Raw genomic sequence first — 19,872 nt, forward strand, 5'->3', positions numbered from 1 at the left:
GTCCTCTTTTGGAAGACCAAACAAAGTAGTTTCGCTTTCACAACGAAGCACACAGGGTCTTCACGACATGGCTGTAGCGTCAACAAAACTACAGTGAGACTAAAAGTTACGCCTTCTTTCTTTGCGTGAACATTTGTGCGGTGTTATGCAAATCTTCCCACATAGTGAGTTAGATATGTGGGGGTGTGTTAGAACGAGCCGTTTTAGGTAGGTGTGGCTGACTGAACTTTTATAAAGAATATCTCTTTGGATTTGAGACTTTAGTCTTTGCAACTTTACAGATCTTCTTTATGCACCAAGAGCTTGTAACACTCCAAAGAGAAAGGAAAAATTGAAATCGCATCATATGACCCCTTTAATGCTTTTAATGTTGACAGTTACATTTTAGATGTTGTCACCTATTTTGTCCCTCTTGATTATGCCTTAAAAGTGCAAACAGGTCTCTATAAAGTAATATAAAATAATTATGAATATAAAGAGATTTCATAAGTAGTCATTCCCTTTAAAATTACATGCAAATCATCACTGGTGAGTCATTATTTTTTCAAAACTTGCACATTGGGGGGAAAAAAACAAAAAAAACACTCCAAGCAACAAAAGGTAGCCTAATTCAAAAACACAGCAAGAAATGGATAAAAGAATATTTCATTGACTGTCCATTGGAGAACATTTAGCTCAATCTCTTTAGTTACAGGATTACTACTGCATATGCTAAATACCAAATTGAATGCTTATGCAAACAGTTATTTCATTTTGAATAACTGTACATATGTGAAATTGACCAAATTGTAGCCAATTAACCAAATTGTGAAAGAATATCTTTTTCTGATTAAAACACAAATTTTATCTTTTTGTGGTTTAATATTGTAAAAGCATAAAACATTGAGACCTCAAAATCAGAAAATGTATTCATTTTTAACTCTGAAAATGCTAAAATACTAAATTTTCTATACTAAATAATACTCTATGAATGTCTTTTTAAAATGTATAGAATCCACTGTATAGAATCCACTTTTGAGCTGTTAGTCATAATTTAGAACACATAATTGGTTTCAGTAGGTGATTTAAAGCACATCAGCTGCTTATAACTAAGATAGAATATAGCCCGTGATAAAGGAAGTGCTTAGTGAGTAGTCATTAATGTATATTACTTGTGATAACATGCATAGTATTCACTGGAACACAAGTTAACAACAGACTCACTGTGATAGCAGAATCATTTGTCTTGTCTTGGTTTCAGACTAACCCAAGCCCATAGATTAGATTGTATTGTCAACAATGATTCTCTTTCTTAATTGTTGTTCAGTCCAAGTTCAGTCTACAATCAAAACATAGCAGCATGCTTATAAAATGCAACCAAGATGTCCCATATGCTTAAAACTGCACTATTTACAATGGAAAACACTATCGGAAGAACCTTCAGTAGACCTTTATCTTCACCGATTATTAGATCATTATTATTAGATGCAGTGATCCATAATATGATTTCTTTATTTTTATTTGTTTATTTGCATCTGTACATTTAACACTTTGCCCGTTAACATTTATACAACTACAACGTAAAATAAATTAAATCACACGAACTGAAAAATACACAACAAAAAGAGTTGCAAAAATAGCTGCTGTATGGCTATTATACCGTAAAGTAAATAAGATATTTATTTAGAGGGAAAATTGATCTGATTCTGTGGCATGTTCTTGATATACCCCAAAAAAGGACTTTGCGTTTTAGAGAGATACAGCTGTTAAATTATGAAATTCACATTCTGAATAGTATGACAGTGTCTTGTTCCCATTTTATTACAATACATTTTTTGGCAGGGCCGTGCACAGGGGGGTGGCCCGGTGGCTAGAGCCACTGCCCCTTTGCCCTCATCGGCTGAGGTGCCCCTCTCATCAATCCCCCACCCTCACCCCAGCTCAAAGCGTTCGGTTATCGCTCCGCTAAAGATCCGCTGATTCCGCTAATCCGCTCCGTGTTTTCCCGCCGCTCCGCAGCATCACTCACAATCGGTGTGCCGCTACCTGGAGTGGAGACCACAGTTCCCGAAGGTCGTTCATTAACAGGTAGATGCATTACAATCCACATTACAGTCAGTGGATGATTCGCTGAATTAGTAATTTGTAGTTTGTTTTTGTATTTCTGTCGGTAAAGTGATTAAAAGTGATTACAACAAAATATCCACGTTCTTAGAATTAGAATGTCTGATCAAATTATTATACCCGATCAGATCTAACATAACACAAAATTTGCTGTTGTTGGCAAACTTTGTAGACAAAAAAAAATGCCTTCACAAAAAAAGAAGACCGAGAAAGAGTAAAGGCAGTTCAACATTGCAAACATGAATTCAAAGATCCAGCAAGCCAGCAGGTAAATCATCATATAGAATATTTAGCAGTTTGTCACACTTTAATTCTTGTAATTAAGTATATTTCCCGTTATAATCACTTGTCTTGATACTAGTAATCTATAACGCATCATATTTGATTAAAACCATATTAATAGTAGGCCTATAAATAGTTTAAAAATAATATAAATGTTGTAAATGAGTTGTTTATTTGTATATAATATAGATTAATGCTGTAAAATATTCAAATAAATGTCTAATACTTACAGGGGAGAGTGGGCTAAGATTAGCCATTTTTTACTTATGTGGTCCTCAAGGGAAAATGACACAGAAATAATATGGCTTCTTTTAAAAAAAGGGTTCTCATGGCTCAGTTTGCCCCGGGTTAGGGGTAAGTTGACCCGAGTCGAGTCAGTGGGTAAGATGCACCATCTGGGTGTAAAATGACCATCTGGCCAAATCTGATTCAAACCCATGTGAAATAAATAACAATTTAAAAACTAATTTAATAATTTCCTTTTACAAACAGTCATATTTCTTTTCATAAAGTTCACTTTAACAACATAAAACCAACCAAATGAAGTTTAAATTGCAGTATTTAAGTGTTTGCATTTCTGAAACAATATGTTGAACGCCAAAGTTGTAGCCTTCCTAAAAACAGACTAAACAGAGAGTTTGTTGGCCATTGTTTAATTATATATTTGTAACAACTGGATCATTTGTATTAACAAGCACCCACCCCCCTAGTGCCCCTTTTTTGGTTTGGGCCACTGCCCCTCAAAATGTCTGTGCACGGCCCTGTTTTTTGTCAGTTAGTAATAAAATTACTGTAAGTTTTATGATGTGACACTGAGACAGGTCTCTGGTTCTTGGAAAGGCAGTTCCTTGAATTTTGGATGTTGCATATCTCTTGCCAAAATCAATGTACTTGAAGGCAGAGCTAAATAAGATGTAAAGGTTTCCCTAGCTTGCCATTTTTAAAGCAGAGGGATGAAATGCTGGTGGTAAATTTGGGCAGTTTAAATGGTGTGAAATTAGGCTGGTGCAGGACGTTAAAATGAATTAATTTAATTAGTCTACATTGTCTCATTAATCTGAAACACCCCTACTTCACAAAGCCCTTCAGTGTTTCTTGCTCTGTTTACACTGCTGCTGCAGACTCTATAGAGCCATGTCAGAAGCAGCCATGTAAAAGCTGTGAATGCTGTGTTTGCATTCTGAATTGAATGTGGTGTGGTTAAAAAAGAAGTCTATGTACTGCAAAATAATGGAAAGAAAACACGCCTTTTTTTGAGTAGTACAGTGTGGTCTGATACATGATCAAATGACTCATAAAAAAAAAAAAGGAATGTAGGAATAAATTGAGAGCCATTGAATGACATAAAGTGTAATATAAACTAGTTTTTTGGTTTTGACCTTCATATGGTCTTGTTAGATGCATTTGGGGAAAAAAATGCATTCATTTCACTTTTTGCATTCATTATAATTCTGTTTACTCAGCCCCAATGGCATCAAACCCCCATCCTTATTGCAATGTTCAAAACAACTAATTCTTTGATCAACCCATATTTTGAAATTCCTATTCTGAAAGAGGGAAAAAAAGCACCATAACAGTGTTGTGGATGAAAGAAACTCCTGAACAAACATCAGCTGTAGTCTGCTCCACATCTGAATAATCAAGGGGTTATTAGTTATTAGGGGTTATTATTCATTTCCACCCCTTTTACAAACTGCATAGTACACTTCCTTTTTTTTAAAATAAATTAATACTTTTATTGAGCAAGGATGCATAAAATTCATCAGAAGTGACCTTAAAAACGTTTATAGGGTTACTAAAGATTTCTATTTCAAATAAATAATGTTATTTTGAACTTTCTATTCATCAAAGAATTCTGAAAAAAAATGTAGTAGTTTCCACGTAAATATTAAGCAGCAATATTTTCAACATTGATAATAATAAGAAATATTTCTTGAGCACCAAATCAGCATATTAAAATGTTTTCTGAAGGATCATGTGACACTGGATGTAGACATGTAGACTGGAGTAATGGCTGCTGAAAATTAAACTTTGCATCACAGGAATAAATTACATTTTAAAACGTATTTAAATAGAAAAAAAATATTTAAAGTTGCAATAATATTTCACAATATTACCGTTTTAGATCAGAAATGCAGCTTTGGTGAGCTTAAAAAAAGTTATTTCAAAAATATTACCAACCTTTGAACAGTGGTGTACATCTGGGCCAGATGTCTAGATTAGGCTGTCCAATTATGCATATTTAAATTGGGAAGTCTTAGTCCTTTTGATCAGTCCAAAGTGCAATTGTCAAGACTCATTGTACACTCTAAAAAAAAAAATTCCGTAAAAAAAACGGAAAAAGTACTGGCAGCTCATTACCCGGACTTTGTACCGTAATTAAAAAAAACTAAAATTTCCGTTAATTGAAGGTCTGCCCACAGTAAAAAAAAAACAGGACTTTTTCTGTTTTAATGGTGCATCTATATATGGAAAAAGCTAATAAATCCAGCACAATATACGAATTGAACATGGTTTATTTTTACTTCATGTAAACATTCTTAAAAATGCATTCAATGGCTTTTGTTTGCCTTAAATTGGTTAGGACAAAACAATTTCATCAATCAATTACTCAATCAAATCAATTAATTTAACAATGTGTCAAACACTGAAAAATGCCTGTATTGTGGAAGACAATTTAACTTTAAACAGTAACAGACAGAATTAGAAAAAGAAAACATGAGCACTCGTACAATACTGGTGTTGCACCAAACAGTGGTCACAAAATTTAAACTTCACAAACTGTGAAACAGTCAAGATTCAAAACATTTTTTCCTATAATACACAATATTGTTTATAGGGATAGTTCACACAAAAATGTGAATTCTGTCATCAATTACTCATCCTCATACCATTTCAAACCCATAAAACTTTCATTCATCTTCAGAACACAAATGAAGGATATTTTTAATGAAATCTGGGTGCTTTCTGTCCCTCTATTGATAGCCTACGCAACTACCACTTTCAAGGTCCAGAAAGGTATAAAGACATCATTAAAGTATGTGACTCCAGTGGCCTAACATCAATTTTAAGAAGTGATGCAAATTATTTGTGTGGAAGATAACAAAACAAATCAAATTATGTCTTTTTTCTCACAATATGTAGAGAATGCATACATGCTGAGTTGACATAAGAGCAGATGTTCTGACAATACAACCCATCCCAGAAGCCTTGCTCTTGTTACAAGCAGAGGAAAAGGGACACTGTATGCAAGCCTCATGTATTAAAGGTCCTGTTTTTTTTTTGTTGCAATTGTACAGGGCTCCAAGGGTTTGTGCACTCTTACTACACCTCTCACCATGTGCCAGTTTGAGGAAACTACTGAACACTGCCTCCAGGTTTCTTTTCCCCCTTTATCTGCATGTTTAGTCCAAGTTCCATTTTGAGATTTGAAAAAAGCTCAAATATTATATGGATTTTCGAAGTTGTTCATGCAAGAGTCTTAGAGGAATGTGTAGCCACTTGGTTGCCTTCATCTCAACCCTCGTTCAGGATTTCTTCACAGGAAAACTGTAAAAGAAATGCATATGACAAAAAATGAAATGAATGAAACTGAACAGAGTAACATGCAGGTTGGAGATGGAAAAGCAATCATACAGTATTTTAAGTTCATTAACAGGGCCGCTGCTGGCCAAATGGGTGCCCTAAGCAGAATTGTATTATTGTGCCTCCTCCCTCAAATATTATGGAAGTAAAAAAAAAAAAACACTAATATAGGGGTCAAAATAGAACTTTAATAAAATATAAAAGTAAATAAATAAATAAATTGTAATTAAATTGTATTATTTACAAATTACAATTGTGGCTCTAGACAGTTACCTATTGCTATGATTTTATTAATACAGTTGTCGGATTGATTTTATAGTCTCAAGCATTCAGAAATCATGCAAAAGAAAATGAAGCAGTTTTACTACGATAAATCCATGATTAATTTTTGTAAGGGTTGTGATGTCCATGTGTTTTTTATTGAAGAAATTATAGAGGCTGTAGCATTTCTATCACAAAAAGGTGACCAAAATGTAAAGATTAAGTGGATATTTGAATTAAATGTTTTGTCAATATTAAAGAAGGATTTGATCGTCCTGTAAGTGTAACAACAGTAATGATCGGGCCTTTGGTGCCCTTTGCAGGCATTTGTAATAATGCAAATTGTTTATTTGCAGGAATTACCAGGCCTTTGGCTCCCTTTGCAGGTATTTGTAATGACATGTAGGCCTAATGTTGCCTACATAAAGTGTTTATTTTGTATTACATTATGTATTTTAACAGTGTTATTCAATCAATCATTATTGCCTCATTGTTTTTATATAATGCATTTTAAGTCTTTTTAATGACTGTTGTTCGCTTAGGTCTGTTTTTATAACCACCTTCTTTGTAAACTTTTATTTAAAGTAAGAAAACCATGGTTAAAGGCATAGTTCACCCAAAAATGAAAATTTGATGTTTATCTTACACAAACAAAACCAAATTAAACCCTGTGGCTCATGGCGATACGTTGATGTGTAAAGACACAAAACGATCGGTCTGTGCAAGAAACTAAACAGTATTTATATTGTTTTTTACCTCTGATTAACGCAATGTCCGAACTGTTCGAACTGTCCTGAGCGCTCTGGGTATTTATAGCTCACAACCGCAACAGGGGAGGAGATGTGGTCATTAACTTCTTGAACAACAGCGATCTTGAACTGCCCATCACCATAAAGCAACTTCACGTTGTTGTAAAAGTCAACAGAATAAATGATTCAATGATTATTTTCTTTTCAATATTTAACACTAATGTTAAATAAAAACTGTTAATAAAACAGAATACAAACCCACTTGGTTGCCTTCATCTCAACCCTCTTTCAGGATTTCTTCACAGAAAAACTAAAAGAAATGGATATGACCAAAAATGAAATGAATGAAAAACTGAACTACAGAGTAACATGCAGGTTGGAGATGGTAAAGCAATCATACAGTATTTTAAGTTCATGAAATCAACTGCTATCCCTAATACTTTCCAATTCAAACAATTGTTTATAAATTGCTTAACTTACATTTCCAATGGTCTCCATTTGCATCTGTCATATGAGCTTGTCAGATCAACTGTCTTACAATATACTTCATTATTTTCAACTAAATAAACAGCAACACAACCAAACGTTTTTTATACACATTTCATAGCATATGTGTTGCTTACTTCTGTATGAATTCCAGCGTAAGTATCATCTCCTCTGGGTATTTGTAGCTCACAACCGCAACAGGGGAGGAGATGTGGTCATTAACTTCTTGAACAACAGCGATCTTGAACTGCCCATCACCATAAACAAAAAAAGACATAAAAAAATTACCACATACATAACGACAAGCAGCTTTGAACACACCTTTGAAACTGTGTTCAGCAACCAACTTCTTTTCAATATTTAACACTAATGTTAAATAAAAACTGTTAATAAAACAGAATACAAACCCATGATAAGAATGCAGGGGTGCTTGAGATTCACAGTACAGTAGCAATAACGTCCTGTCATTAGAAAGAAAACAAAACAAACACTTTGAATGTCATGAACTGCTGTCCCTTTAAAACATGACGCATATCTGAGACACATCTGATCTACTCCCGTTTTGACGGTCAATTATTTTAGACTGTGTTGTTTACGAGGTCACTCGCCAACAACGGTCATTTTGGCATAATGTCGTGTGCATTTGTCCATTACAGTGCGAAAGAGAACTCAATGCGCTGCTGGCACGCTGTCTGATGTCTGATTCGTCAGATGCCCGTGTTCACTCAGCCGCTTCACAGACAGCCTGCTAGTAACGTTACCGAATTTATTTCTCTTTTGCATGTTATGGTCCTTGTGTGTGTAAAACAAGACAATAAAAGGTCTAAACTTACCTCATTTGGCAGAAAAGGTGATAGTGTTATCCTTGAAGAATTCGCGATGCCAGATCTTCACTTAGTTGTATCTTCATCTCTTTTAAATTAGGAAAGATGTAAATGGTCTCTCCTTTTCTCGACAATTCCTCTGCCAGCTTTTGTTGAAGGCATTAAACTAACTACGTTAGTACTGCGCTTCAGATTTATCACAACTGCTTCTCTTCAGTAATGACAGATGCTTGAAATGATATGATCAGCACTAAATGCAGCGCATCAACAACAATTAAAAGCTAATAAACAATTAAAAGAGTAACCTCCGTAAGTAAGATGTGTGACGATAAGCAGAAAATGTTGAATGTGACGGCTCCGACATTCATTTGCCAAACAAGCCAGACCTTAACTAAATTAATGTTACGTCAACAGTTTATGTGACATTTAACAACATAGTCTATAATTTACCACGGAAGTGTAGAAACAGGTTCCCCAAATTCGAAAGCCGACTTTAAAATTAAACTTTGACCGAGAAGATCTCCGTGAGTAATGGCGCCTGCTCTTGCACTGTTTTCGCGCCGATAAGCGACCAAGGTTCTCGCTCCCACAATGCAAAGCGTAATTCAAAAATATGGGAAAACACATGTAAAAACCAAAAACGGAAAAATTACTTTAAATATTACGGTATATTGTACTGTATATTGAGTTTTTTCTTACAATGTAGAGATTTTACTTATTGATACTTTTATTGGTCGAAACTGAACATATAGGAATGTATTCTGATTGGTCGCCGTGATTTTGCCAAGTAAGACATGTTCCTTGATCAACGTCTTTTGTTGATCATGGATCAACATTACTGTCCAAAAATACAGACTTAACCCAATCCCCACCCCAAGACTAACCTTACCCATAATTTATTCCTAAAATCAGAGGGAAGTGATAGCTTATTAACAAGGGTGTAGAAGCACCTAATCCTGATTGTAAGCCTAAAACTGACATTTCCTGAAAAGTTATCTCTCAATAATTCAAAAGTCTGGCTTCAGTAAAATTATTTTTTTCATGTTTTTGAAAAAAGGCTCTTATGCTCATCAAGGCTGCATTAGAATATGATATAAATATTTTATAAATATAATATTATTAAAATGTAACTGTTTTCTATTTAAATATATTTTAAAATCGGCAGCAATTACTCCAGTCTTTAGTGTCACATGATCCTTCAGAAATTTGATGATCAAGTGATTTTCTTTTTTTTTGATCAAACTTGAAAACAATTCTGATTACATTTAATTATAATCTAGCAAGAGAAAGTGCTATATAAATACATATGAAATTCATATAATATATACAGTAAATCCTGTAAATGAGAAAATGGAAAATTGCCCGAAATAGCTTAGATCAGCTTTTAATAAAGAGACATCACAAGCCTATACTTGTTCCTCTCTGCGCTCCTACACCACAGTTTAACCCTGGTACACTCTGTTCTCGACCTAAAGTACTATGATTCATGAATAAATAAACACATCCAATCTTTTAAAAAGGGGTAATAATAGATTGTCACCAAGGTAATTATCATTTGTCTTATTTGGAGGGTGCTGAGACAAAAAGTGCTGAACGGTTTTGTTGCATGATCATATATTCAAAAAAAAAAACAGGCTATTAGAAAATGGCCAGAGGGAGGAAAACGTAATTGCATCGTTTAAAACGACCCATAAGAAAAATCACTTGATATATATGACTTGCTTCACAGACATAACATTGGAGCTTTTCCTTTCATTGACGTTTAAAGCTGTCATAGCAGGATCATAGCAGACCGTAACTGTCATGCTTGATGTTCTCACAAAGCACCTGAAACATTGAAGTGTTGATGTACTGTATTTGGCCCTTGTGCTTGTGCCCTGTTTACATATATCACGTTTCTCAGTCGCGTGTTTCATCCCTTGTCGGAATGAAGTGATCGCCCTTTTTCTTTGCCCTATCAGATGCACAGTCGGGCTTATCCTCAGCCAATTGGAAGAGCCGTTGAGTTGTGTTAATGAGGTTACTGTGAACCTGGCCTCTGCTGTTAGCAAACAGACTTTTACTATGCCAGACATGACTGATTGGCACTTTGTATGTCTTTGTAATTCACTGAGGATGAAAATCAAGCTTTCTTTACAAAATTCCTTTAGATTGCTCATAGCCACCCACACAGTGGAAGCCTCTCGTTGCATGTAGACTTTAAGAGCCCCACCCTGCCACAGCAGCCCAAAGATAGCGAGAGCTTACCTGTGAACTGGTTCACAAGTCATTTTCTATGTCATGCTCTATATCTTATCACCCTTGACTGACTGATGGCTTGACATAAAAACAGTGGCAGAGGGGATTATAATTGATCTGTTAAAGGACTGTGCTTTAGATGTGTACTTTTGATGATCAGTTCATGTATGTCTGAAACAAAAACAAAGACAATATTTTGCTATATCCTGCTTGCAAAATTGTTTACTACAAAGAAATAACTCCCCTGTACAGTGGGTACGGAAAGTATTCAGACCCCCTTAAATTTTTCACTCTTTGTTATATTGCAGCCATTTGCTAAGAATATGATATAAATATTTTATAAATATAATATTATTAAAATGTAACTGTTTTCTATTTAAATATATTTTAAAATCGGCAGCAATTACTCCAGTCTTTAGTGTCACATGATCCTTCAGAAATCATTTTAATATGCTGATTTGCTGCTCAAGAAACATTTCTTATCACAGTTGAAAAAGATTGTGCCGTTTATTTTTTATTTTTTGTTATTTATTTATTTTTGATGAATAGAAAATTCAAAAGAACATTTATGTGAAATTTATTTTTTATAAGAATGTCTTTACTGTCATGTTTGAGCAGTTTAGTGCATTCTTTTTGAATAAAAGTATTTTTTTAATTTCTTTAAAATCTTACTGACTTCTGAATGACATTTATGCGTGTGTGTACAGTACATATTATATATTAAAAGTAAATAAAACACCTAAAAATGAATCTGTAAAACTATATAATTAAAAATGCCTCTTTTTTTTTTGTAAACGTAAGTTTGAAATATGAATATTTATTTTTAGATTGGCTAAAGATTACATAACATGTAAAAATATGGAAATGAACATTTTACAATTAAATTAAAAATCTAGTGTTGGCCTACAATTTATATGTAATATATGTAAATCAATAGCTGGGTTTCCATCGAAACATGAAGCGAATCTTTTCAAAGTTTGCAAAAAAGAAAAACAAAACAAATGCGAATTAGGTGCATTTCCATCAGGTTGTTCGAGCAGATGATGGTGGTATTGGTAACCTAGTATCCAACAGTAAATAAAACACAATCAGTGGAAACAGCCAATTAGTCACGTGGGTTTAATGTTCACTACGTCAGAATTTATTTGGCAAATGCGTTTCCATCTCCCATTATTCGCATTAACATGCTACTTGCTTAAGTGAGTGTAAAAGTGTTTTTACAAATTCAGCGATTTTTATTTTTTTCCACAAAATTGGGCATTTCCATCACTTGTTACTGATGTGATACTTCAAAATATGCATAAAAGCAGGGTGATGGAAGCATAGCAACTGTTAAGATACTGTTACATCATGCATCCCTATAAAAAAATATTGAAATTATAATTTTTTTTTTTTTTTACTTTCTTTCAGTTGGAGGCAGCAAACCAGCTTCTTCAGCAGGCACAGCAGCCACACAGCTACCTTATTGAGACCGTGCGACAGAGAGACACTCAGATCCAAACACTGAAAGAACGTCTCACGCGATTAGAAGAGGAAGTAAGGTAAAGGGGAAGTAAATGATTATCACAGATTTATGGATACATCCTGTTTTTAATACAACAGCACCATTTAAAATCTTTACAAAGCTTTTATTTTGAAAGGATATAGGTGGAGTCGCCATAGAATCATTGCCATTGTTTTGTAACAATAGTCGCAACGGTTTCTGACTAGTAATATGCGTGTTCCAAGGTATGCATTTGTATTGGCCAAGGTAGTAGGCAATATCTGAAATAACTTAAATACATTCCAACTTATTGAGGAGCAAAGGTAATGCGCCTGCCAATAAAGGTCAGGCTCCATCTGACAGGAGTGTGTGCGCGTGCATGCATGGCTAGATGTTTTTTCTTGGCTCTCTCACATGTCAATGACTGCTGTAATCCCGTACCTGTATGTGCATACTGTACAAGCAGGTTTTCTCCTGTATTAGTGTCTTTAGAGGTCCTGGGGCTAATGTGAAAAATATACAAATGAATCTCCTACATATCAGCATCTAGCAGCTTTTATTAGAAGGTTACTTGTGGCTGGGGGGATTGTTGAATAAGGATAATTTCAAAACTTTATACCTTTATATTGAAGTGATGGAGAGGTTAGTCTCGGTGAAGGTTGTCTGTTCAGTGCAAACAGGTGCTGTGCAGTCAGTGAGGTGTATGCAATTCATTTATCGCTCACTGATTTCACATTAGTTTTATTTTTTCTTAACTAGTTCTGTCAAGCCCTCCAGGCTGTGAGTTTGTTAACAGCTCAGTGTTAATTCTGTAGAAATAGTAGTGCACTAAGAGATAAATACCTTCACTATGACACTATGTTTGTCATCACTCATTAATCATGCCATATGTTTTACAAAGATTTGCTCTGTTGAAATGCAGTTTTTGTCATGTATGACCATCAGTGCTGTATTTAACACGACAAGCAGGTGACTTTTACACTCGTATACCCTGAAGAAAATTTGATGTACAAATAATTCTCAAATAATTACAAAGAAACGGCAAGTAACACATGGAATTAAACATGAAATTTTGAAGTGTAAAGACTGAAATGGTATTTTGTAAGACATACTCTAGTAATCTAAATAATTTTTGCAATGTTGACATATTATCCTAAATGTATGCCACTGTTTTTAAAGGGGCCATATGATGCGATTTAAATATTTCCTTTCTCTTTGGAGTGTTACAAGCTCTTGGTGCATAAAGAAGATCTGTAAAGTTGCAAAGACTAAAGTCTCAAATCCAAAGAGATATTCTTTATAAAAGTTAAGAATCAGCCATGCCTACATCACTATGTGGGAAGATTTGCATAACGCCGACCAAATGTTCACGCAAAGAAAGAAGGTGTAACTTTTATTCTCGCTGTAGTATTGTTGTTGCCGCCGCCATGTCGTGAAGGCACTGTGTGATTCGTTGTGAAAGCGAAACTACTTTCTTTGGCCTTCCAAAAGAGGACGATATCTGCTTCGTCATGCCTGGAGCTGATCCGTGCTGGTCGTTGAGGAAATACTACAACTTTGCGCTGTGGATCGCAATAATGTTCTTTTTAGCAGCATCATATGACCCCTTTAACACATACGTAATAATTAATTGGTTGATACTTACATGGGTTAAGTCGTAAAAATTCAATGAATTTTGTAAATGTATGTTACAAATTACTACACAGACTTGTCAAAGTTCAAGACATCTTCTCTTAGACACTTTTGGATGAATTTTTACAGTGCACTACGGAAAGAGAAGATTACACTGCTGCAGGTGAAAAACAACATGGCAGCAGATTTGGAGAGACTCCTGAACCACAGAGAGGTAACTGTTGTGTCAGCTGATTAAAATGAATTCAATTCTCTCGTTTTTTTTCTCCTCTCTCTTGAATAAGAATAAGTACTCTAACCTATTTAGCCCCCTTGGTTTCAAAACGCAGTTTGGTTTTGAATTCATACTTTGAAAGAAAAAAGAAAATAATCTAGAAGAACCTTAATATTGTGTCCTTGTTTATTTTACTGTTCCTTTGCTAAATGTTGTAAAACATACTGAACCCAAAATTTAGATTTGGATGTGTGCTGTGTATAGTTTGGCAGGATCACTATCCCTCAATGATCCGGCAAAAAAATAAATAAATAAAAAATTGTCTTGGGTGGACAGAGTCATACACATGATTAAGCTGCAAAATTGTGATTCATACATGAAGTACTGTACATTAATATGTCATTTTACAATTCCAGTGGCATTTCCATTAAAAATTCCATATATATATATCCGTAATTCATCAATAATATGTTAAAGTACTTTCATATTTCACACAATGTGTAAATAACAGGAGGAAGTTTTATTTTATTTGACTGACTGGCTCTTATGTAAGTTGTTACACCAAACTAAAGATCATAGAAACCACTAACCACTGACTAACTTCACAATACATTTGAAGGGGGGAAAAAAATTATTGTTTTTAACTTTTATTAATTTCCATATCAGGTACTAGGACTGTTTTCAATGTACAACCTATTATAACTGGCATAATGGGGTGATGCATAATTACCATTCAAAAACCCTGATACTGTAACATGTTGTAAACATGTATAACATGTTACTGATTGTTCAGTCAGAGTCAATCCCCCACATGACCTTTAGTCTGAGGAATGTTCCATGAGTCATTTTTGTAGTGTTGATTTTGTAATGTTTGACGATTTATTTTTAATTAATTCTATATTTTATTATTTCAGTTTGTCAAATTTACTGTATTTTACAATTAACTTTATTATTTTTTTAAAAGTGGAAGTGGGTTCACTTAGCTGCATTTGAAAGAAATTTCATACATATTTTTTTTTTAGCAAATTCAAAATGATTAATTATTAAAATAATACTCACTTAAAAACTGCTTTTTTGAGGAATGTTATCATACATTGTCCATTAAAGGTGTCCACACATGACTACAAGAGAGTAGTTCCCACATACACTAGTCTAGTTTAGGTGTGTCCTCTTTCATTATTACTCAGTCACTCAGCCTGCCTTTCCAATTAGTAGCTACACTGCGTACCTGCAGTTTACTCTCTAAACAAGTCATACCTTCACCGTAAAACCTATCATGCAAATTAGGAATCTGCAGCTCTAGTAACTGATGGATGCCTCAGCGTTGTATCTTTAGGAAGCTCTCAGTACAGCTCAGTTGCGACAACGGCTTTCCTAGAAGTTTCTGAGATGCAGTGAATAACTAGAAAATCCAGTCTCAGGTCAACTGTTTCCCATGCTCAAGTCATCAGATTAGTAATAACCTTGCTGCTTGTGGTTGTTTTTGATGACGGACAGCTAATGCATTGCCTCGTTGAGGGGAACCCATGTGTAAAGCCAAAATCCACTTGACCCATAGATTCAGAATTCAGTGTTTTGAATGACAAGGTATGAAACAAAGAACAAGTCAGTACACAGTATGATTTTCTGTGAAATTTTGATTGTTGAATTGTGTTTCTATTAAATGAATGGAGTTGTCCTGTCTCTTAAAGGCACATGAAGGTACACAACACCTCCTCTGACATTCTGAACTCTTGGGATATTAAGGACAGGGCGTAACTTATTAAGCGCCAGTGCAATCTGGAGCTATTTTCAACCAAATACTGCTGGCACACACACTGTGCCGACTTGGCATGTTGGCAGAAAGCATGCAATCCTCACAGACAGCTGCTCTTCACTGGTGCTTTTTGGCATGCCAGCGCATATGGTCGTGCAGTGATAAATAGAAATATTGAATGACTCTTACGCATCGGGCTGATCTACACTCGCATGAACCAGGCGGTCATGTGCTAGCAGGGGATATTTTACATTGTCGTTGTACGTGTGAATAGTAACCGTTTGCGTACAGTGCTATGCGAAATTTTTAGGTTTTTGTTTTGTCACCAAGACTTGCTTTCCTTTAAACAAGCTTTTTTTCTGTACGTTTTTGTAGCTGCATTCCTGTTGCATTATATGGAATGTCTGCCCCCTTTATTTTAAGACCTAAAGGGTTTTACTCAGGACAAGTACAGTTTTTGTGCAGTATTGTGTAGCCTTAAAAATATCTTATATATCTGTCACCAGTGCTTTTCTGTTTAAAAAGCTTCTTGGCATCTGGGATTTTATTCAGCATGCTGAAACACGAGTATGAGCAGCAAGTCGCATCACACGTCTTTTTCTATAAACATTTTTAATTTTTTCACACAAGTCAGGGAAAAACATGAAGCATTTGTTCTTCCAATCTAGCCACAAATTGCTGGGAAGTTGTAGCTGAGAACACAGGAATCATAAACATAGATGAACTCGCTCATTAATATGCAGTTGTCCGCAAGTATTTGTTTTTATTAAAACCTTATAGTAAAAGACCAGATAGACAGTATTTTTTTTTACCTACCAGATCTTCATAAACATTTTTTGTTTGTTTTAGTTGTATTTCTACATTTGTTTTTTAAATAAATGTTAAGAAAAGCATTATAAATATTGCCGTTTCACTGTTTTCAAGCAACCTCTGTGTCACATTGTTTATAATGAGATACTGGGTAATTATTTTCCTTTGTGACATGTATGCAGCAACATTTTTCATCAAACCTGTATCCGTTCTCAGAACTATTACACTGATGACTTTAATGAAAGAACACTGTTGTGTTTGAGGGCGTTTCCTTCAATTGATTCAGAAGTATTTACACTAAAGCTTTGTAGAGGTACTCTCAGGGCACCCCTTGTACTGGAGAGGTTATGAAGATATGCCTCCAATTACCATTGAAGCTTTGAATGAAGTGTTTACATGAACCCCCAGGCTGCTCCAGCAGATTTCTGTAATGTTTTTTTGTATGTGATGTATTGTGAGCCACTTCCAATTAGAACATTAGAAAGAGAACAAGAAAAAAAAAACAGACATAAAGCAATAGTTCATCCAAAAGTTACAATTCTGTCATTTATTTATTCACGTGTCATTTCACACTCGTGTCATTTAATTGGCACTGACCTTGTCCATCAAGCGGTAGTAAGGACAAAAAGCACCATAAAAGCACTATGCAAGTAGTCCATATTATTCTTAATATTTGTCAAGCTCCAAAAATAATAAAATAAAATAGTAGCCTAAGCAACTATATTTAAAGTCTTCTAAAGTACTAAAATAAGCTTTATTTTTCAACTGTCCTGACTCCTGCAAATGTTTGATTACAAGGCATGCAAAAGCAAATGGCATTTGGTGTCTGTAATTTGCTTTTTTATTATCTGAACACAGTTGTAAGTAGGATTTCAGAACTTCAGCGAAGGGGAAGATTTTCGGTCAATGGCACCACAAATAAAAAGTTATAATGCATTTTTAATTTGTTATATTGCTTTAGAAGTGGATTTTATATGGCTTTGGAATATAGTGCACAAGTTGCTTCAAAGACTATGGAAATACAAAGACGGTTCACTCCTATACTTATGAATGGGAGAAACTGCAACGCGCAATATGGCAGGATAGTCCCACCTTCTAAATGAAAGAGCCAGTCGTTGATTGGTAAAGTCATTGTGTCACTGCAGCGGCCATTAGAAGCTCTCATTAACTCCCATAGAAACCTGAGGCTGGACGAGCCGATGCACATGCGCAGTCTTATTAAGCGAGTTGGAGCTACGCATGCGCATTGGCTGGTCTAGCCTGAAAAATAAGCTCTTTGAACGCTATTTGAGCATAAGAAACAACATTCATGGGGCAGTTCATTTCAGATTTGAAATATGTAATTTAATCGCGAGTTCAGCGAGCAGTTTTTGAGATTTCAGGATTCCCCCATTCATTTAGATAGGACTTGGTCTTGTTTGACCTGCCCGGAGGCGTTGCAAATATGGCGGCTGAGTGAACCGACTTTCCTTGAAAGGGACTTTGGTTGCTTAGGCTTCTTTTGTTATTTTATTTGTCGACAGATAGTATCACTACAAACTGTTGCATGATAAAAAGGTGTGCCAAATTCTCCTTTTGTGTTTCATGGCAAAAAAGTATATGCAAATAATAGTGTTTTAAATGACTTTCGGTTGTATGGATGCTACGGAATGTTGACATTTTACATCAGGACACATAGGATGTTTGTGTTTGCAGTTTCAGTCTTAATTGCCCTACCTAAGGGCATAGTACTGCTGGCAAAACAAGACTGCAATCAAAGCACCACAGAAGCTGCAGGCTCTTTCTTACCTGTTGTGAAAGGGAAGTGCTTTAACCTTCAGGCTACCACTGATTTGTTCTTACTCTGTTGCAGGAACTTTCTGTGATGAAGCAAGTCCTGCTTAGCATGCGCTCACAGCAGCACGGTGGGCCTCTGTCTGTGTCCCAACCTGAGCTTGAGACTGATGGCGTTGGTACAGCAGTTCATAGACCCAAAGCTTTAAAAAGCACAGACGAGGAGCAATACAACTATGGTCCCAAACCCACAGTGTTTGTACGTTTTACTTGACTACCCGTGTACAGAGCCTTTCAAACGGTATTTTGTCTTCTCTATGAACTAAAAAATGTCACTTTTTTTTTTCAACTTTCATATTCTTTCTATTTAGCTTTCTACTTGCGGCTAGACTCACATTAATTTTTACAGATTTTTTTTTTACTCAGAGTAAAGTCCAAAGAAATCGTCAAAGATATTTAACAATGTTGTTGTTTTTTCTTTCAACAGACCAATAAAGAAGTTCCAGAATGGTACAGAAAAGTCAAACGGAAAACTAAATAGAGACTTGTTCAACTTGTTTAAGACTTAAAGGATGATCCATGACATGCAATCACGAATTAAAGTCTGTTTTAAAAGACCTATTACATAACTAGATACACATGTTTGATGTGTAGCCATGAAGAATGTGAACCTCAAAATATGAATTTTCCTTTTAATGGTAATAAATCATTCAAACAGGCGTGTGAAAATTGTTTTTAAAGTAGGCCTATTTCAAATTGTATAAGCAACACGTAGCTTTACAGTATCGGAATATAAGCATTTTTATCTTCACCCTGTAGAGATATATCAATATCTGAATGTATCATTTGATGGTTATAAGATCTGGATCCTTCCGTTTTGATTCGTAAGACGCGAGACACGCTGTTGATAAAAATAGAGGAGCGCGCGCATACCTTAATCGCAGCCGCATCGCGCGCTTATTTTTGTCATCTTAATGTTACGCGCCACAGGCTCGAATGTCCAACAAGAACAGCGGTAGCAGTGAGCTGCATTTTATTGATTCATTTAATTGATTCAGTCTACTTGGGATGGATATTTTTATTTGCCGTGTTGTGTTACTTTTAAATGTGAAATTATGGTAAACATTTATTTTCCATTGGGATCGTTTACCGTTTGTAAATAAGCCGTATTTTACAGCTAAACAGTAAAGGCAGACGTGCTGACAGACACATATTTAAAACTTGGTAGCAGCTGTATAGTTATTAGGGATGAGATCTCAGATGAGATTTCAGAGCTGTTGATAAAAATAGAGGAGCGCGCGCATACCTTAATCGCAGCCGCATCGCGCGCTTATTTTTGTCATCTTAATGTTACGCGCCACAGGCTCGAATGTCCAACAAGAACAGCGGTAGCAGTGAGCTGCATTTTATTGATTCATTTAATTGATTCAGTCTACTTGGGATGGATATTTTTATTTGCCGTGTTGTGTTACTTTTAAATGTGAAATTATGGTAAACATTTATTTTCCATTGGGATCGTTTACCGTTTGTAAATAAGCCGTATTTTACAGCTAAACAGTAAAGGCAGACGTGCTGACAGACACATATTTAAAACTTGGTAGCAGCTGTATAGTTATTAGGGATGAGATCTCAGATGAGATTTCAGATGAACAAAACGGATAACAAATATGATAGAA

General features: G+C 35.2%; 1 protein-coding gene across 1 annotated transcript in view; it reads left to right on the plus strand.

The window, feature by feature from the left end:
• Positions 1–18,908, plus strand: part of LOC107691612 (progesterone-induced-blocking factor 1-like) — a 43,462-nt gene extending 24,554 nt beyond the window's left edge. Inside the window, exons 12-15 of the mRNA XM_016490298.1 lie at positions 11,939–12,069; positions 13,773–13,857; positions 18,276–18,455; positions 18,684–18,908. Of these exons, the coding sequence (XP_016345784.1) occupies positions 11,939–12,069; positions 13,773–13,857; positions 18,276–18,455; positions 18,684–18,737 (450 nt within the window). The 3' untranslated portion in view covers positions 18,738–18,908. The remainder of the gene's footprint in view (positions 1–11,938; positions 12,070–13,772; positions 13,858–18,275; positions 18,456–18,683) is intronic.
• Positions 18,909–19,872: the final 964 nt, after the last annotated feature.

This window comes from Sinocyclocheilus anshuiensis, unplaced genomic scaffold (assembly GCF_001515605.1).
Source record: "Sinocyclocheilus anshuiensis isolate Anshui unplaced genomic scaffold, SAMN03320099.WGS_v1.1 scaffold442, whole genome shotgun sequence".
NCBI lineage: Eukaryota > Metazoa > Chordata > Actinopteri > Cypriniformes > Cyprinidae > Sinocyclocheilus > Sinocyclocheilus anshuiensis.